Here is a 19,650-nt window from a genome sequence, read left to right as displayed (position 1 = left end):
GTTTTCCAAAATTAATTCTGTCTCTTATGAGAGAAAAACATACCTAAACTGTTTAATGATAATACAGAAAACTGGAATTTAGCAACAAAATTCAAATAGGGATAAAATTACAACAGTACAGCACTTTGGCTGTGAGTAATAGCACTCTGCTTGCATACACTAATCAACAAGAGTTTGTTAACAATTTTTGTGACAAAGAACATGCGAAACTCCTTTCACTAACAAACATTACATAGTATTGTTTCAAAATATGCTCTTTCTTGCTAAGACTTTGAAGACTAGCAACTTACCTCGAATCCTACTTGTATATTAATACTGAGGACGAGCAATGTATGGCATTAAGTTCTAGTGCTTACATATCTGCTTCTACATACTGCAAATGTTAGCAGTGTACTGGAACACATTCCTCAGTGCTTGTAGTTTATTAAACAAAGAAGTAGGTGGCACCACGTCACATGCTTGATACCGAGCTGGTACTACCAAGGCAGCTTCACAGCCACATAGGATGGCATGGTTGACATGCGCAGTTCATCATCATCATCATCATCATCATCATAGTTGACCAACTCCAGTTTCCCAGCTGTGGTATACGAACCCCTTCCATTTTGTTCGGTCCATGAACCATTCTTCGTTCACAATCCGCTCCCAATCCTGACCCCTCTCCTCTACATCCTTCTTCACTAGTCTGTCCATTTTTCTGTAGGTCTGCCCACTGGTCTCTTTCCCCTTATTTCTCTTTCATACTCCTTTCTTTCAGACCTATTGGCACTCATTCTTTTCACATGACCAAACCACTTCAGTCTTGCCTTTTGGATCTTCTGGAGTAAGGAGTCTTCTAGTCCTATATCTTCTGACTTTTTCATTCCTGATTTTATCCTTCCTGGTCTTCTGGATCAATGTGCGTAGGAACTTCATTTCTGCTGCTTGGAGTTTCGAGTTGTCCTTTCTTGTTAATGTAGCGGTTTCCAGGCTGTTTGTGAGGATAGGAGTGTAGTATGATTTATACAGTGTCATCTTGGTTTTGAGTGGTACTTGTTTATCCCATAGTAGCCGTCTTACTTGGAGGTAAAAATGTATTGCTTTGCTGATTTGACTGTTTACTTCATATTTAGCTAAGTTATCCTTGGACATTATACTACCCAAGTACTTTAATTCTGTGACACTGTCCAGCTTAGTGCCATTTAGCATGATTTCTGGCTGATTGTCACCCTTCTGTAACATCAACACCACCGTTTTAGCGTTGTTGATGTTCAATCCATATCTCTCAAACTCCTGACCCCACCCATGCAGTCTCTCTTCCACATCTTTCTCTTGAGTTACCTCAAATTACTACATCATCTGCAAATGCAAATGCTTTTAAGTCTTGTTGCCCCTTTTCTTTTAGCACTTTTAATATGGTATCCATTACAATGATAAATAATAGGGGCAACAAAGCACTACCTTGTACTCCCCTTTTGGTCTCAAACCAGTCTGATAGTCCAGAACCGACTTGTACACAGCTTCTGGGTTTCTCGTAAAGCACCTTAACTTTTGAAATTAGACTGTCTCGAACTTCGAGCTTTCTCAGGCACCCCCAAATAAGCTCCCTTGATATGCTTTCATACGCCTTTTCGATGTCAAGGAACAGGAGATATAAAGGCTTCTCTTTTTCCCCAATGTTTTTCCATTAGCATCCTGAGAGCAAATATAAGATCTGTTGTTGATCTTCCAGGCCTAAAGTCATATAGTTTCTCTTCCAAAAGTGGTTCTACAATTTCTCGTAATACTCTTTAATTTTTTCCAGAAATTGTAGTCCATGAAGAGAGTAGAGTGATGCCATGGTAGTTGGTACATTTCGGTCTGCTGCCTTTCTTGAACACAGGTACAATATTATACTTTTCTTCCAGTCTTCTGGGATGGTATTTTGCTGCCATACTACATTTAGGAGTCTATATAGCCATTGGATTGCTGGGGTTCCTCCTGCTCTCAACATGTCCACACTTCCTGAAGCTTTCCCTTTCTTCATACTTAGGCTCTTCTCTATCTCCAGCCATGTTATTGGTGGCTCCATATTTTTACTGGGCTCTTCACTTTTTCCAGATTATTCTCTGTTTTGAATTATATTTGATGCCTCTCTACTAAGGAGCTTGTCAAAGAAGGTCTTGAATTCTCTCCCGATTCCATCTTCGTCTCTTACTACTGATCCATTGTTCTGCTCTATTACCTTGATGCCTTTTAGGTTATTTTGCTTGTTTTAATTACTCTGTAAAGAAGTTTCTTGTTTCCTCTGCTGTCATCTTCCTACTTTTCCACAAATTCCATTTTTTCCTCTCTCTCTCTCTTCTCTTACTATCCTTTTAGCTGTACGTTTTTTTGCCCTGTAGAGTTCCTGTAGTTTAGTCATTTCTTGGCCACCTGGATCTTGTGCATCTCTTTGTTTTTCTTTGTCTAGCATCTTTCTTGCCCATTTTCTCTCTTTTATAGCCAATCTGACTGTCATTCCACCAAGGTGTCTTTCTTTCATGGTCGATCCTGTTACTTCACATAGGTCTTTAGCTTTACCCACGAAAGCATCTTTAAAAATTTTCCATTCTTCTTCTACTGTATTCATTTCCCCTTTTGGTAAGTGTCTCTGGATCCTTATTTTTATACTAGCTGTTGTACCCATGGTTCGCTACGGGATTCTCAGAAAGACTGACTTTGTGGTTTTCATAACTGATGTCAACATACGTCATTCCAAAAACATTGATAGGAAAGTAGCAATTAAAAGCAATTTTATCATATAAAGTACTCGATCAAATGAAAAACCGCACATTTTCTCACATTTGATGAACAGTACTACAGTGCCGATCTAATAGTCCAAAGTTCCGGAGCTGGAATGACCACGCCGGAGACAGCCGTAAACACTCCACTGCCATTATTCCGTTAAATATGCACACTGCTCATTCCAATCAGTGCCTCAGAGGAGGTATTGAATAGCTTGAATGCTATGATGAACCCATGTGTTACGTACCAGTAGTATCAGAAAATGTATGAACCAGAGAAGTGGCACACTAAAGAAGAAAGTTATCTAACTCTCCAGCTACATCCCGCCAATATCCAGGCAGGCTGTTACACTCGGCACGACCAGGCGAGTTGGCCGTGCGGTTAGGGGTGTGCAGGTGTGAGCTGGTATCAGGGAGATAGTGGGTTTGAACCCCACTGTCGGCAGCCCTGAAGATGGTATTCCGTGGTTCCCCATTTTCACACAAGGCAAATTAATTAAAGCCAAGGCCGCTTCCTTCACACTCCTAGCCCTTTCCTATCCCATCGTCACCATAAGACCTATCTGTGTCAGTGCAAAATAAGGCAAATTTAAAAAATACTCAGCACACAGCAGTAATCCTATCTACCGGAGATGAGTGGCAACAGAAGAGAAATCATATCACAACAAACAATGGTCAATGTAATGTTATTGTTGATCAATTTTATGAGCTTTCTATATTGTAGGCTTTCACATTTAGTTTTCTTTTGACTCTGCGATATTAGGGTGTCTTAGAAAGTTATTGTGGTTCCTTATTCTCCAACTTTACATACGGATTTTCATTAAATTCTGTTTACCCATTTTCTCGTGACTCGGTGCTGATATGGACTTGGGAACAAAACCACAAATTCATGAATATCTCTGTGATGATAACCGGCACAATAACAATGTGTAAGACAAACTGATCGGAAATTTAATACTGTGTAACTTCAGTTATGTAGGATTTATCGGTACGACCACTAATAACAAATATCTGAGAATTAAATTTTAGGCCTTCCCTTAAACTACCATTTCACTCAGCATGAATAAAATTATTTATGGGCTAGATTACAGCTTGCGTACCAATTTACAATAAGATAGACCACTAGTAACATAAATATTTGAGAATTCAATTTTAGGCCTTCCCCTAAACTACCATTTCACTCAGCGTGAATAAAATTATTTAAATCCTAGATTTCAGCGACTTATTTCTCGACTTTGAATGCCGATTTTCATTCAGTTCTCTTCAGCCGTTTTCTCGTGATGCGTGTACATAAATACATACAAACAGAAACAGACAGACAGAAATTACGGAAAATTACAAAGTGCATTTCCTTGTTACTCTGGACACGACTGATACAGGTATACCATCCTTTTTAAATTCTGAGCAATGTAGAGACAAAACTCTTATCTATATATACAAAAGAACATGTACTGACTGACTGACTGATTCATCATCGCTGAGCCAAAACTACTCGACATAATGAAATGAAATTTTGAGGACAGGTTTATATTACAATGTAGGTGCTTGCTAAGGGAGGATTTTTGGATATTCCGTCGCTAAGGGGGTGAAAAGGGGGGTTAATTTTTAAAATGAGTGTATCTATATCTCAAAACTTTAAAAGTTTACAGATGTAAAAATTAGTATTTAGAATCTCCTTTAAAAATAAAGAAACATGTATTTTGTTGTTTTCGGAAAATCCCACTAGGAGGGGTGAAAAAGGGGTTGAATGCCTTTAATGAGGATACTTATATCTCAGAAACTGAAGACATTACAGACCGGAAAATTGGTAATTGGAATCTCCTTTAAAAATAAAGAAATACGTATTTTTTTGTTTTCCAAAAATCCAATTAATGGAGGTTAAACAGGAGTGACAAATGGGGTGAATTTTTTGAAAGACTATATCTACAGTACATCTTAGAAATGTGAAATGTTACAGATGTAAAAATTGGTATTTGGAATCTCCTGTAAAAGTAAAGAAACATAGGTGATTTGTTCTTGGAAACTCCACTTAAGGGGAACTAAAAAGAGGGGGAAATTTTAAAATGAGCATGTTTACAGCATATCTCAAAAACTTAACATGTTGCAGAAGTGAAAAATGGCATTTTATATGTATTAAAAAAGAAACATGTATTTTTTGTTTTCAGAAAACCACTTGGGTGGGGTTGGGGGGAAATGACTGAAAATGGGGTTGAATTCTTTTTATTAGGATACTGATATCTCAAAAACTGAAGATGTTACAGACGTAAAAATTGGTATTTGGAATCTCCTTTAAAAATAATGTTTTTTCTCAGAAAATCCCATTAAGGGGGGTTTAAAATGGGGGATTGAACACCTTTTATGATGAGACTTATATATCAAAAACTGAAGGTCTTACAGACATGAAAATTGGTATTTGGAATCTCCTTTGAAAATAAATAAATACATACGTATTTTTGTGTTTTTGAATAATCCGAAGAACAGGGTGTGAACAGGAGTGACAAACGGTGAATTTAAAAAAAGACTATATCTGAAAATTATCTCAGACACGTAACATATTACAGATTTGGAAACTGGTATTTGTAATTTCCTGTAAAAGTAAAGAAACATAGGTGATTTGTTTTTGGAAAATCCACTTAAGGGGAACTGGAAAAGGGGGTGAATTTTTAAAATCAGCATATCTACAGTATATCTCAAAAACTGAACATGTTGCAGATGTGAACATTGGTATCTGGAGTCTCCTTTTAAAAATAAGGAAACACGTATTCTTTTGTTTTCGGAAAAACCCTTAACAGGGTGGGGGGAGGGTTGAAAGAATTGAAGAATTAGTTGAATAATTTGTATGAATATATATATCAAAATATCTAAAGATGTTATAAACGTGAACACTGGTACTTGGAATTTCCTTTAAAAATAAAGAAACACGCAATTTGAGGGGGGCAATCAACTTGGTGGGGGGGGGGGGGGAGGAAATGAAGACGGAGATGAATTCCTTTTACGAGGATACACATATATCAAATCTGAAGATGTTACAGTCGGTTATTGGTATTTAGAAGATCTTTTAAAGAAACGCTTACTGTTTATTTTTGGAAAATTCACTGAAGTGGGGAGTGTGAAAGGAAGTGAAAAAAATTGAATTCATTTTCTGCAGAAACTTATATCTCAAAACTGAAGGTTACAGACATGGAAAATGGTATTTGGAATCTCCTTGAAAAATAAAGAAGCACGCATCCATTTTGGGTGGGGTGAAACCAACTTAATGGGTGAGGGTGGAGTGAAAAAGGAGCTGAATTCTTTTCATGAGGATACTTATATCTCAAATACTGAAGATGTTAGAGACATGAACACTTGTATTTGGAATCTTCTTTCAAAATAAAGAAAGATGTGTTCTTTTGTCTTCGGGAAATCCACTTAAGAGGGGTGAATGAATTGAAAAATGAGTTGAATTCTTTGTATGAGGATACTTACATCTCAAAAAATGAAGATGTTACAGACGTGAAAAATAGTATTTGGGATCTCCTTTAAAAATAAAGAAACACGCATTTGTTTTCTTTCGGAAAATCGACGTAAGGGGTGTGCGGTTGAAAATAAGTAAATGAAATATGTTTATGTGGATACTTTATCTTAAAAACTGAAGCTATTACAGACGTGAAAGTTGGTATTTTGAATTTCCTTTCAAAATAGAGAAACACATATTTTTTGTTTTTGGAAAGTCCACTTAAGGCGGGAGAGGGGTGTAAAGAAGTGAAGAAGAAGAAGATTTTTATAATTATACATTTATCTCAAAAACTGAAGGTGTTACAGATGTACAGACATGAAAACTGGTATTTAAAATCTTTAAAAAAAAATGAAACACATATTTTTTGTTTCTGGAAAATCCAGTTAAGGGACTGAAAGGAACTGGAAAAGCGGGTAAATTTTTAAAATGAGTACTGGTATATCTACATCATATGCCAAAAACTTACCATGTTAGAGACAAGAAACTTGGTATTTGGAAAGTCCTTTAAAAATACAGGAACACGTACCTCTGTTTTCGGAAAAGGTACTTAACGGGGGGGGGGGGGTTGAAAATAACTGAAAAATAGTTGAATTATTTTTTATGAGGATACTTATATCTTAAAAACTGAAGATGTTACAGACATGAAAATTGGTATTTGGAATCTCCCTTTAAAAGTAAAGAAATATGTATTTATGTTTTCGGAAAATACACTTAAATGTGGGTGGGGGTGGGGGGAGGACTGATCAAGGGATTGAATTCTTTTTATGGGAATATTTATATATAAGTTATCTCATAAACTGAAAATTTTACAGATGTGGGAATATGTATTTGTAATCTCCTTTAAAAATAAAGTAACATGCATTTATTTTTTTGACTTGAGAGAAGACTGTTTCTCACATGTACAGTTCTATGTCGCATGCTCGTCTTAGCCCCAAACGAATTTCTGGGGTAAATTAAACTCAATTTTTGGGTGAGTGTTTATACTTTACGAATTTTCAGATAAAATTTTCAGATTTTCAGACAATGTCAAGGAGCGATTACTTTGATCAAATTATGAAATCCACGTGAGCAAAGCTGTGGGTAATTGCTAATTTTATATATATAGATTCTTCCTTCAGCTTGGCTTCTAATTTCCAAGTCTTCACGTTACGTTTTCTTTTTCTTTCCTTTGGGGGTTGTGTTAGCCACATGATTTAGGTTGGCAATCAACAATCTATGATCACTGTCCATACTCTCACTGGGGATAACTTTGACATCAGTTACAAATTTCCCTCCTCCTTTGTTAGTGATGATATAGTCGATGAGAGACTTACGTTTTCCATCCCAGCTATATCTTGTTATCTTGTGCCTGTCTTGTTTTTGGAAGAAGGTAATTTTGATGATCAGTCCATTTCTTCTGCACAAATCAAGCGGTTGTTCGCCTTGTGCATTTCTGTTCCCGAACCCATGTGTTCCAATGATTTCCTCATAACCAAGTCTGTCTGTCCCAACTTGTGCATTTAAGTCCCCAATGATAATATTTTCTTCATAAATTATATCTTCTAGATCTTGACAGAATTGATCCTTCTCTTGAGCACTACATCGGATTTGTTGGCAAATGCATATTTTGTTTGCCGATATGTAGACCTCCAAAACCGACAAGGAAGGTGAAATTGGATAAATTATTAGGTTTAATAGTGCGTATACTTGAGATTAGTGCATACATTTCAAATTTTGCATTTATTGTGCATGTTTGACTTTTATTATGCATATTTTAACACATTTTACAAGCAGTCTTCAAGAAAATGTTAAGTAATTAATGCTGTGAACTCTTCCGGCAATGAATCGGTTGAAAGGAAACTGATACCAATCAATACACAGTTCGAAATCATACCAGAATCAATTAAGAAGCTACAAACACATGGAATGTGGCTAGTGATTCGCTGAACATAATAGAGAACATGAAGCATTGTACCAGGAACGCGCGGTACATCCTGTATTTTCTTAAGATGAATGGTATTTAATTGTCATGCACGCCATTTACTGTAAGCTTGATGTGTCTACGTTTAGCGGAGCGAGCCAGCGTGGAGTGCAGACAGCTGCAAGTGACGTAGGCGCAGGAGCAAGATAGGCTACCCGCCCGCTCAGTCACTTGCCACGCGACATGGACTAGCGTTCCAGAATAAACGTCACACCTTCCAGAAACTTAGATTCGGAAATTTTCAAAAACTTCTGTCCTAATGGTTGTATGAGCTTGAGAGACATGTCATTTTGTAGAGAATTATGTGAACGTCTACCATAGCAAGTTTCAAGCAAATCTATCAAGGGATTTTCACATTATTCCACTTCTTAAGAATCATGACATCTGATGACTTATGAGCTCCAATCGTATATAAGACGAGCCAGCTAAACAGAAGATACCAGTCACAGCTGGGAGTTCTGATGTGTCAGACTCACCACGCTACATCGTAATTCTGTTCATCAGAACATAGTACTGTTCAAAATCTATCTTAAATTCTGTGAGTGAAATGAACTTTGGTTCTACAAGTAAATCGGACTTAGAATTTGTGTGCAAGTAGGGACTTGGATATTTGTCAAGTCTTCAAAAATTTTCAACCGATTGTGGAACTTAAGATTTCTCACCATCCAATGTTATAAATGTGCTAATTATTTCAAAGTGACACACTGCAACATTATGTCATTAACTGTGGTGTTTTTCTGAGAATGTCTCTAGTTTGAAACTCAGTTCAATTTCTTTCATTTACTACACAAAAGTGATCTTGAAAGTGCTTAAACTGCTATGCTAAAATAATATAAGTGTTTGCCTATTGCGCAAATTCAATACTCGAGTCCTCCGATACAGGTGATTGATTCTGTGTTGAAGTGAATGGTAACCAATTCAAACTGGATTGAATTTATAACCGTACATAATAATTTCTAAACTTTATTATTTCATAAGAGTGATTAACAATATATCAGTTCGTCATTATTAACAGTGTCCAATGGATAAACTCCTTGAGCACTTGTTTTTTTTGTGTGTGTCACATGCAACATTATTTACTGTGGGAAGCAACCATGAACAGTGCACAATACATGAACGAGATTTAGTATAATTATTTCTAGAAGCCAGTGATTTATTTTTTCTTTCTTAATTCGATGCTACCCGCATCTTCAACTTCTTAAATGACATTTAAATTCTGCTATCTACCAGTGAGAAGTAAAATTCCAACTACTTCAAACTTCACGTTACATCAATATCAAAGTCAATCGTTGGTGCCAAATAAATGTGTTGGAGGACTGTGTAAATGTGGACGCTCGTATGTGTAAATCACGAGCGATTACCCCGCGGCAAGATCGGAGAGCTTCAGGTATGTTGGACAGACCTGGGTGTTCCAGCTCCATTCCATGGTGACGAAAGGACCCTGCAGAACGGATTCAATTCCATGGTGACAAGGAGACCTGTGAGTATGAGGTTACCTGGTGGGAGATTCTGAAGATGACGAATATCTACACCAAGGTGATATGCAATTCAACCTGCAACCTCTTCAGAGGTAGCCCTACCCAGGGAGTGGCGCCCCTGCCTATGTGAGTCCCAGAGCACACTGGCCCGGTGTGTAACATCTGGTAAGGGTCCCAACTCAGGGTTACGAGTGAAGACCTCAACGGAATCTTTAACGGAGAAGATGGACTTCGGAACGGTGGAGATTGTGGAAGAGGCAGCTCTGTACTTGGGGATTAATACGAGTACAGCCTGCTGCCTTGCAGGTTGATAGGGGACTATCAAAGGCTAAGGGAGAAAACCCCGACAGAAATATCCTCTCTCGCCTTAATTGGCTCTTAAAGGGCACTCTTTTGTCCTTGAGTTGGGAAACTGGCTTTAAAGGCGGAGGAACCACAAAGGTGGTCAACGGCATAAGGATGTAGAACGCACTGGACAACGACTACATTAAAGGCCTGATGGCAAGTCCTAGTAATCATTATGGCTATGCTCATGACGAAATTATCATCATCCGGAGTAAGTTCCTCAGTCGGATCTCCGGGAGGAACAGTAGTGAGTACAGGCATGAAGAAAATCAAGTGGCAAGAAAAAATTAAAGTGGCAACCTGGAATGTGAGAACAATGAGCCAAGGAGGAAAAATACATAATACGATTAAAGAAATGGATAGGATGGAGTTAGATATACTTGGTGTTAGTGAGATGCGATGGCCGAATACGGGAGATGTTTCCATAAATAAACATAGAGTGCTATATTCGGTAGAGCTGATGGAACGCATGAACATGGAGTCGGTGTAATACTTTCAGTGGAAGTAGCAAGGTGTCTCAAAAGTTTCACACCCGTATCAGCCAGAGTAATGATGTTACAGCTGAGTGCTAGGCCTATTGACATAAACATAATACAAGTGTATGCGCCTACAATGGACAAGGAAGATGAAGAGGTAGAAGAATTCTACGAAAGCATAAATGGGATTTTGAAAAACCTTAACAAACATGATCTGACAATTGTGAGGGGAGATTTCAATGCGAAAGTGGGGGAAGGTAGGACATCAGACATTGTAGGACCGTTTGGACTAGGAGAGAGGGATTCCAGAGGGGATGATCTTGAAAGTTTTGCGATGTCAAATGATTTAGTGATCATGAACACTTGGTTTAAACTCCCACCTAGAAGACTATATACATGGAAGTCTCCAATGGACAAACCCGGGAAATGTGTGAGAAACCAGATTGATTTCATGTTGGTAAATAAACGTTTCAGGAACAGTTGCACCGCAGTGAAAACCTACCCTGGTGCAGATGTCAACTCAGATCACACACCACTTGTTGGAGTTTTCAAAGTCAAAATGAAGAAAGTGAAGAGGAAGAACAGGCAAAACTACAATTTGAGGAAAATTAAAGACCCAATAATGAAAGAGAACATGCAAGTAGAACTTAACTGGAAGATTATCACAGAGGAAAACATCACCAGCAATAATGTCAAATTAGAATTAACTAAAGTACAAAACGCCGTTCAGCAAATAAAAGAGAAGTACATGAAACCAGACGAGAAAAAGAGAAAGTCATGAATGACAGATGAAATACTGAACCTAATGAAGAAAAGAAGAGTCAATAAAGGAAAACCTGCAGAATACAGAAAGATAAATGCAGACATCAGAAGAAAGATCAGGGAAGCAAAAGAAAAAGAAGAAGTGGAGCAATGTGAGGAGATTGAGTTTTATCAAAGTAGGTATGACAGCTTCAATGTACACAGGAAAGTAAGAGAAGTGACAGGGAAATACAGGAATGGCACTGGTGGAAAGTTAATAGATGAAGCCGGGAACTTGATGGTCGATTTAGAAGACAAGAAAAAGATCTGGAAAAAATATATAGAAGATTTATTTTATGACACTAGATGTGCTTTTACACAAAATACAAATGAAATAAGTGGCACAGATATATTAGAAGAAGTAGTTCAAACAGCCATCAATCAGATGAAGGACAGAAAGGCAGTGGGACCAGATAAAGTAGAAGCAGAGTTCTTAAAAATGATGGATGAACATCATGTAAAATGGTTGACCAAAATTTTCAATAGAATTTATGTATCCGGGAATATTCCATCGGAATGGCTCAAATCAGAGTTCATCACCTTGCCAAAAAAGCAAAACGCAAACCAATGTGGAGATTACCGCACAATAAGCTTGATGAGTCATCTCTTGAAAGTGTTCTTGAGAGTGATACACAGAAGAATATACAGACTGTGTGAAGATCAGATAGCCCCTAATCAATTTGGGTTTATTAAAGCAGTAGGTACGAGAGAAGCCTTGTTCAGTGTGCAGGTCCTCTTTCAGAGATGTAGAGATGTAAATAAGAATGTATTTGCTTGTTTAATAGACTACCAGAAAGCCTTTGACTGTGTAGAACATGAAAAATTGATGGATATTTTGAGAAATATTGGAATAGAGGAAAGAGATCAGCGAATCATCAAGACGCTGTACTGGAATCAAACAGCGGTGTTGCGTGTTGAGGAGAACACGCCGAAGCAGTCAAAATCCTGAGAGGAGTGAGGCAAGGATGTATCTTGTCACCTATACTATTTAATTTGTATTCAGAATACATATTTAGAGAAGCCTTGGAAGATATAGAAGAAGGAATTTTGATAAATGGAGTGAGATTAAACAACATCCGGTATGCTGATGATACAATTGTATTTGCTGATAGTATCCAAGTGCTACAATCACTAATGGATAGAATTGTAAGAGTCAGCAGCCAATACGGGCTTGAAATAAACACCGCAAAGACAAAACTCATGGTTATAAGTAAGGAAAATATTTCCGGAATAAACTTGGTTATAAATCAAAAGAGTATAGAAAGGGTAAAACAATATACATACCTTGGAACCATAATAAATGAAGACTGGGATTGCTCACAAGAAGTCAAGGTATGCATTGGAAAAGCAAGAAGTGTGTTCCAGAAAATGAGTAATGTGTTTAAAAGCCACAATCTAACTTTAGGGACTAAAATCAGACTTCTGCACTGTTATGTATTTTCTGTTCTTTTATATGGTGTAGAGACATGGACCTTAAATAACGCACAGAGAAGAAGCTGGAGGCCTTTGAAACATGGCTTTATAGGCGGATCCTGAGAATATCTTGGACCCAGAGAATTACAAACGTGGAAGTAATGAGAAGGATGAACACAACACCTCAGTTGATCAAGATAGTGAAATGCCGAAAGCTGCAGTATCTGGGACATATAATGCGCAACACAGATAGATACAACCTACTCCAAAAAATACTCCAGGGGAAAATCAACAGCAAAAGAGGTCCTGGAAGAAGAAGAATATCTTGGCTTGACAATCTTAGAGGCTGGTGCAATATGTCATCAGTTGAACTGTTCCGCTCTGCCACAAACAAGACGAAAATAGCCATCATGATCGCCAACATCCGAAACGGATAGGCACCGAAAGAAGAAGAAGAAACTAATTTCTTTAAAGAAAAGAAACCTCAGTTTCTTGTAGATAGGACCTATCCTCCTGTACCAAGCCCTAGCTAACTTTCACCTAGGATTGCCCTGAGAAATGTCTTGTGCGCTTTTAGAATCAACAGTAACAGTAGAGTCTGGCTATAATTTACTGGTACAGCGTGAACTAGAAGGTATCCCAGGAAAGCTCTCACTGTCTGCAAATGAAATATCTTGATGTCCTTAAACGAAATCTGAACTATGACATCATCATAGCTATAAACAAATACACTATGTGATCAAAAGTATCCGGACACCCCCCAAAAACATATGTTTTTCATCTTAGGTGCAATTTGCTGCCACCTACTGCCAGGTACACCATATCAGCGACCTCAGTAGTCATTAGACATCATGAGAGAGCAGAATGGGGCGCTCCGCGGAACTCAAGGACTTCGAACGTGGTCAGGTGATTGCGAGTCACTTGTGTCAGAAGTCTGGAGGCGAGATTTCCACACTCCTAAACATCCCTAGGTCCACTGTTTCTGATGTGATAGTGAAGTGGAAACATGAAGGGACATGTACAGCATTAAAGCGCACAGGCCGACCTCGTCTGTTGACTGACAGAGACCGCCGACAGTTGAAGAGGGTCGTCAAGTGTAATAGGCAGGCATCTATCCAGACCATCACACAGGAATTCCAAACTGCATCAGGATCCACTCCAAGTACTAGGACAGTTCGGCAGGAGGTGACAAAACTTGGATTTCATGGTCGAGCGGCTGTCCATAAGCCACACATTACGCAGGTCAATGCCAAACGCTGCCTCGCTTGGTGTAAGGAGCGTTAACATTGGACGACTGAACAGTGGAAAAACGTTGTGTGGAGTGACGAATCACAGTACACAATGTGGCGATCCGATGGCAGGGTGTGGGTATGGAGAATGCCCGGTGAACATCATCTGCCAGCGTGTGTAGTGCCAACAATATAATTCGGAGGTGCTGGTGTTATGGTGTGGTCGTGCTTTTCATGGATGGGGCTTGCACTCCTTGTTGTTTTGCATGGCACTATCACAGCACAGCCCTACATTGATGTTTTAACCACCTTCTTGCTTCCCACTGTTGAAGAGCACTTTGGGGATGGCGAATGCATCTTTCAACATGATCGAGCACCTGTTCACAATGCACGGCCTGTGGCGGAGTGGTTACATGACAATAACAACCCTGTAATGGACTGGCCTGCACAGAGTCCCGACCTGAATCCTATAGAACACCTTTGGGATGTTTTGGAATGCCGACTTCATGCCAGGCCTCACCGACCGACATCGCTACCTCTCCTCAGTGCAGCACTCTGTAAAGTATGGACTGCCATTCCCCAAGCAACCTTCCAGCACCTGATTGAACGTATGCCTGCGAGAGTGGAAGCTGTCATCAAGGCTAAGGGTGGGCCAACACCATATTGAATTCCAGCATTACTGATTGAGGGTGCCACGAACTTGTACGTCATGTTCAGCCAGGTGTCTGGATACTTTTGATCCCATAGTGTATTTGGCTGGTACTGATAATATGGGTCTACCAGAATCTTTAACACCTACAGTTTCTCCTGAATTCAGTATTGTCCTGTCGCATCCGTAGATATAGAGAGATCATTCTCTGCATTGAAACTAGTTTTAACAGATTTAAACCAAAAACTCTGAGAAGACTGTTGTAGTGTACTGCAAAGCAAATTATTGATGGGAAAAGTAGGGTGTGCAGGGTAAAATTAAAGAGAAATGTGTATTTAAGTGAGTTGCTTTATGTTTGTGGATTTTTTTACAGAGTTTTCTTACAACTTTACTAACTGATTTATCATGTACACACACCGTCTTATCTACGAGATGTGTGCATATGTTTTAATAGTGAACACTGACAGATTGTCACGTCTCACACAAACTATGCACGGATTGTTTGTATACTCGTAGAACAGCCGCAGCTGTAAATAGTGTGAATTTTGTTATAGTTATCATTTTATGTATTGGTGTGGATGAGTCGCACGAGTCTAGTAAAGGATTGTTACTTATGTATTTCATAGCATGAAAGTAAGTGCATAGTTCACCACATTTTGCAGCACAGTTGCATGCTTATACTGGTGATTTATACAGCATATAAATCTGATGTCTACTGATAAGACAGACAGGCATACAAACCTGGTGTACAACATGAAGAGAGGGTCCTCTGCTGCTAACCAAACAGGGTAACACGATGTAGAAGCATCTTCCATTTCTTCATGCCACCACACATCCCTATCTTCATTCCATGGAATCTGGAAGTATTTTTCAATTTTTAACGTAACCTTGGGATTATTACAGAAAGTCACTACAAAAATGTTTAGCAGCCATGCGACTAATATTACAAAGAATACAGGTTAGAAATAATTCTAATTGAAGGTTATTAAAAAAACCTGCTGTTAGCACATTATATCACAGAACAACTGCCCTTAGTGGGTAATGTTAAAATATCTATTAGTTTACTGGTAAATTAAATCAAACAGAACATTGTCTATTAAAAAACAAGGTTGTAGTTTTATGTGACTGTTTTTTTTTCTTTTCAAAGAATCAAATATTTCCCAGCCAATTTGGGCTTCCACAAGGACAAAATGTTACTCAAAATTGAAATAATCTAAAACTATAAATTGAACACATATAAATAACTCTAAAACTACTTAACAGATAGTCAAATATCAATCAATGTCTCAATAAGGAATTCTACAAAAATTCACTTCACACATAGTTAACACTTTAGCGTCGACGTGTACATTTGCTTTTTCCGCGGTAAACTGCTGAAATGCCGTATACATTTTTCAGGTTGTTGTGGGCTACGGATGTTCGTAATTTCATTCGTAGATGATAATCAAAGACATATTTTATGTTCAAAGTTACTATTTTTGTGTCCCCCCATTGGGGTGACATATGGTTATTAGGTTGACTATGCAACAGAGAAAGTGCATGTCACCCCTACAGGGGTGACGACCTTTTTACCTCTGTTGTTGTGGAATACTGTGCTCTGTACTGTGAGCTGTTGATTTACGCGCCTTTCAACGAGTTCCTTGTAATTTACAGTTTTATGACAAGAAATTAATTCATGTTATGTGTTTCTGTGTTGAGTAAGCCATGATTACCGATAGAGAGATAGAAGAACAACCTGAAAAGGGTTCGAGTGTTGAATCAAGAGATGTTGACATTTAGGATTTGCAATGTGATGCCACCTTTTCCGAGTCAGAATTCAACAGTAGTTTGTGTAGTGAGGACACTAGCAAAGATTCCGGTGCTGCATCGGGCAATGATTCAACCAAATTATCAGCCAGTGACAATTACTGGGGAATATTCCCAGGTTTGCAGAAACATTTTTTTTTATTCACATGTAGCCCTGGTTTACAATTTCATCTGAGTGCTAAATCTCAACCAGTATGTATGAATAAAACAATAATAGACTCCAATCCACATCATTTTCCTTGCCATTAATAATTGAATTCTGATGGTTGCGTATGTCACCCCATGGGGTGACAAATGTCAGAGAAATTCCACTGTTTGTTGCGCAATGCCCAGCATGCTGAGAAAGGAATGGGCACTGCGCTGCACTCTATGAACACCTTACGTGAACAAGCAATGCAATACAACAGCGAATGGTAGCGCTAGTTTCGTGCGACAGCCTAAAGTTGAAAGGCCTGGACACACTGCCGTGTCACCCCATGAGGGGTGACATACTATATTTTGTATAAGGGTCCGTCACCCCACATGGGGTGACATCGTCTTCAAAGTGTTAACAGGCAATGCAAATCTTAAAGGTAAATATTCAACAACTATCCAGGTAACGCCGGGTACTACAGCTAGTAAGGAATATAAATTACCAAAAAAAAAAATATTGGTCAGGGAAAGAATAGGTGCTTTGGATAAAAAAGATCAATTCAGGATGTCTGCCTTGTGCCAAGGTAAATAGAGAAAAGATGAGAAACAGCTTCCACTAGATCAAATAAGGATATTGATAACTGGCTAAATGTCAAAACTGTATCGATGAAGGAAATATGTGTATTATTATTATTATTTAATAATAATAATAATAATAATAATAATAATAATAATAATAATAATAGTTGAGGCCGCCAAAGACGTTGCAGAAATCAAGAGAAGCAAAAAGCATGCCTGGTGGAATAGTACCTGCGAATCAGTCCTCCAAGAAAGACTCAATGCATGGAAACAGTACTACTCTACGAAATCAGAAAATGATTGGGAAACCTACAAAACCGAACGTGCCCAAGCAGCTAGGGTGTTCAGAACTGAGAAACGTAAATATGAAAAATCTCTCATTGAAAAGATAGACGGCACACTGGCGACGTCAAATGAAGAAAATTGCAGCATTCTGGCAGATTACTTCAAGAATTTACTTAATTGCTCTAAACCGCAAAGCGCCATTGAGACCAAGGAACCCTTACTCAGGTACCCAGATTCCAGACCACCCGACAGAGATGAAATCAAGCGCCACATTGCCCATCTCAAAAATAACAAAGTGCCGGGGGAAGACTCAGTAGTAGCAGAACTATGCAAATATGCCCCAGAGGAATCACTTGATATCTTGCAAAAGCAAATAGAAGAAATTTGGAACAAGGAGACCCTACCCGAAGATTGGAAAATAGCTTTGATCCATCCATTACACAAAAAAGGCAGCATGAAGAACATCAACAACTACAGAGGAATATCTTTGCTACCCGTGACTTACAAAATTCTATCACTTGACATCCTGGAGCGTTTGGAAGCACAAGTCGAACATCAAATAGGTGAATACCAAGGAGGGTTCAGAAAAGGTCGCTCAACAGCTGAACAGATCCAAAATCTCAAAACGATCATCAGATATTGTACACTAAGGTCCAAGCAGTATGTGACTGTCTTTGTGGACTTTAAGAAAGCGTACAACTCCATTGACCGGGAACGTCCTGCTAAACATCTTAAATGAATTTGGAGTTGATTTGAAACTGCTGGCATTAATTAGAGCCACCCTGACCGATACAAAATCCAAGGTGAAGTTCCACGGATGTCTCTCGCATTCCTTTGACATCAAAACAGGAGTCCGACAAGGTGATGGGCTATCCCCAATACTCTTCAACTGTGTTCTTGAAAAGATCATCAGAACCTGGCGGGTTAGATTACAGGAAACCAACTACAGTCCATTGAGAATAGGAACCAAATCCAAGGAGATCGCAACAGACTGCTTAGCATTTGCCGATGATATTGCTGTTCTCTCAAACGACATAGAAACCGCTACTAGAGCTCAAGTTGAAATTTTAAAGGAAATTGCCGAACAAATTGGTTTGCAGATATCGTTTGAGAAAACAGAAGTAATGACTAACATCAAAGAGGCTCCACCAAAACTCCATACAAAATACGGGAACATCACCCGAATAGACAAATTCAAATACCTGGGTGAGATTATCATGAAAAATGGACTGGACAAAGAAGCACTTCAGGAGCGAGTACGCAAACTGGAAATAGCCTACCAAACATCCCGCACAATCTACAACAAAAAATGCCTTTCCCAAAACACCAAGATACGTCACTATGAAACAGTTCTGAAGCCAGTAGTTCTATATGCAGCCGAAACCCTGTCTCTAAATGCCAACAAAGGACTCCTTGAAGAACTGGAGAAAAGAGAACGCAAAATTGTGAGAGGAATCTTGGGATCAAAGTACAGAAATGGAATCCATCAAAAGAGATCCAACAAGGAAGTCTACAGCAAAATAGAGAAAATTACCGACACAATCAGAAAAAGACGGGCACGATTTTACGGTCATCTGAAAAGAATGGACGGAAGAAAGTTAACTAAAGAAAAAAAACAAGAAAAAAAAAACAAACACAATTCTCTGGTTTAGAAATACCAAAGAAGACCTGCAAATGCTACATCTCAGCTGAAGACGCCCTTAACAGAGATCTCTTCCGCATGAAAATATTGACAAACGGGCTAAACCGAGACGAGCAACCGAAGAGAAGACACGATGCCCCTTGGACAGAGGAGCGTAAGCAGGCCCACTCACAAAGAATGAGGGAAATGTGGGCTCTAAAGAAGGCCAAGTTCAGTGTCAAATGCAACGAGACTTAATGTGGTCCTTGATGGCCCCAGTGAATTATATATAATAATAATAATAATAATAATAATAATAATAATAATAATAATAATAATAATACTATTTTCTTTCTGCTTGGGTTAACATTGGTTTTTTTCTTGGAATCAAAGGTAATTCCTACAACAATGAATGTTGATCATGTAGTCTAATATCCACAAACCTTGTTGTCGTAGGCTTTCCTCTTCTCAGGAGATTCTTCACCATTTACATCACCGCTGGTTCCATTTCGTTCTTGCGAAGCACTCAAACGTGGTAGATGCTTCACAACAACACAGGTTTCTACCGAGTGTCCAAGCTTTTTGCACCTTTCCATTGCTAAGATGAGGGGGAAAAAATCTTTACAAACTTCAACA

General features: G+C 38.6%; 1 protein-coding gene across 1 annotated transcript in view; it reads right to left on the bottom strand.

Annotated features, from left to right (window-relative positions):
* AcCoAS (acetyl coenzyme A synthase) overlaps positions 1-19,650 on the bottom strand; it is a 194,773-nt gene that overhangs the window by 56,219 nt on the left and 118,904 nt on the right. Inside the window, exons 4-5 of the mRNA XM_067145012.2 lie at positions 19,458-19,612; positions 15,333-15,448 (exon numbers count right to left, since the gene is read on the bottom strand). Coding sequence (XP_067001113.1) covers positions 15,333-15,448; positions 19,458-19,612 — 271 coding nt within the window. The remainder of the gene's footprint in view (positions 1-15,332; positions 15,449-19,457; positions 19,613-19,650) is intronic.

This window comes from Anabrus simplex, chromosome 4, assembly GCF_040414725.1.
Source record: "Anabrus simplex isolate iqAnaSimp1 chromosome 4, ASM4041472v1, whole genome shotgun sequence".
NCBI lineage: Eukaryota > Metazoa > Arthropoda > Insecta > Orthoptera > Tettigoniidae > Anabrus > Anabrus simplex.
Note: the sequence above shows the minus strand (reverse complement) of the source record. Positions and strands in the feature narration are given on the sequence as shown.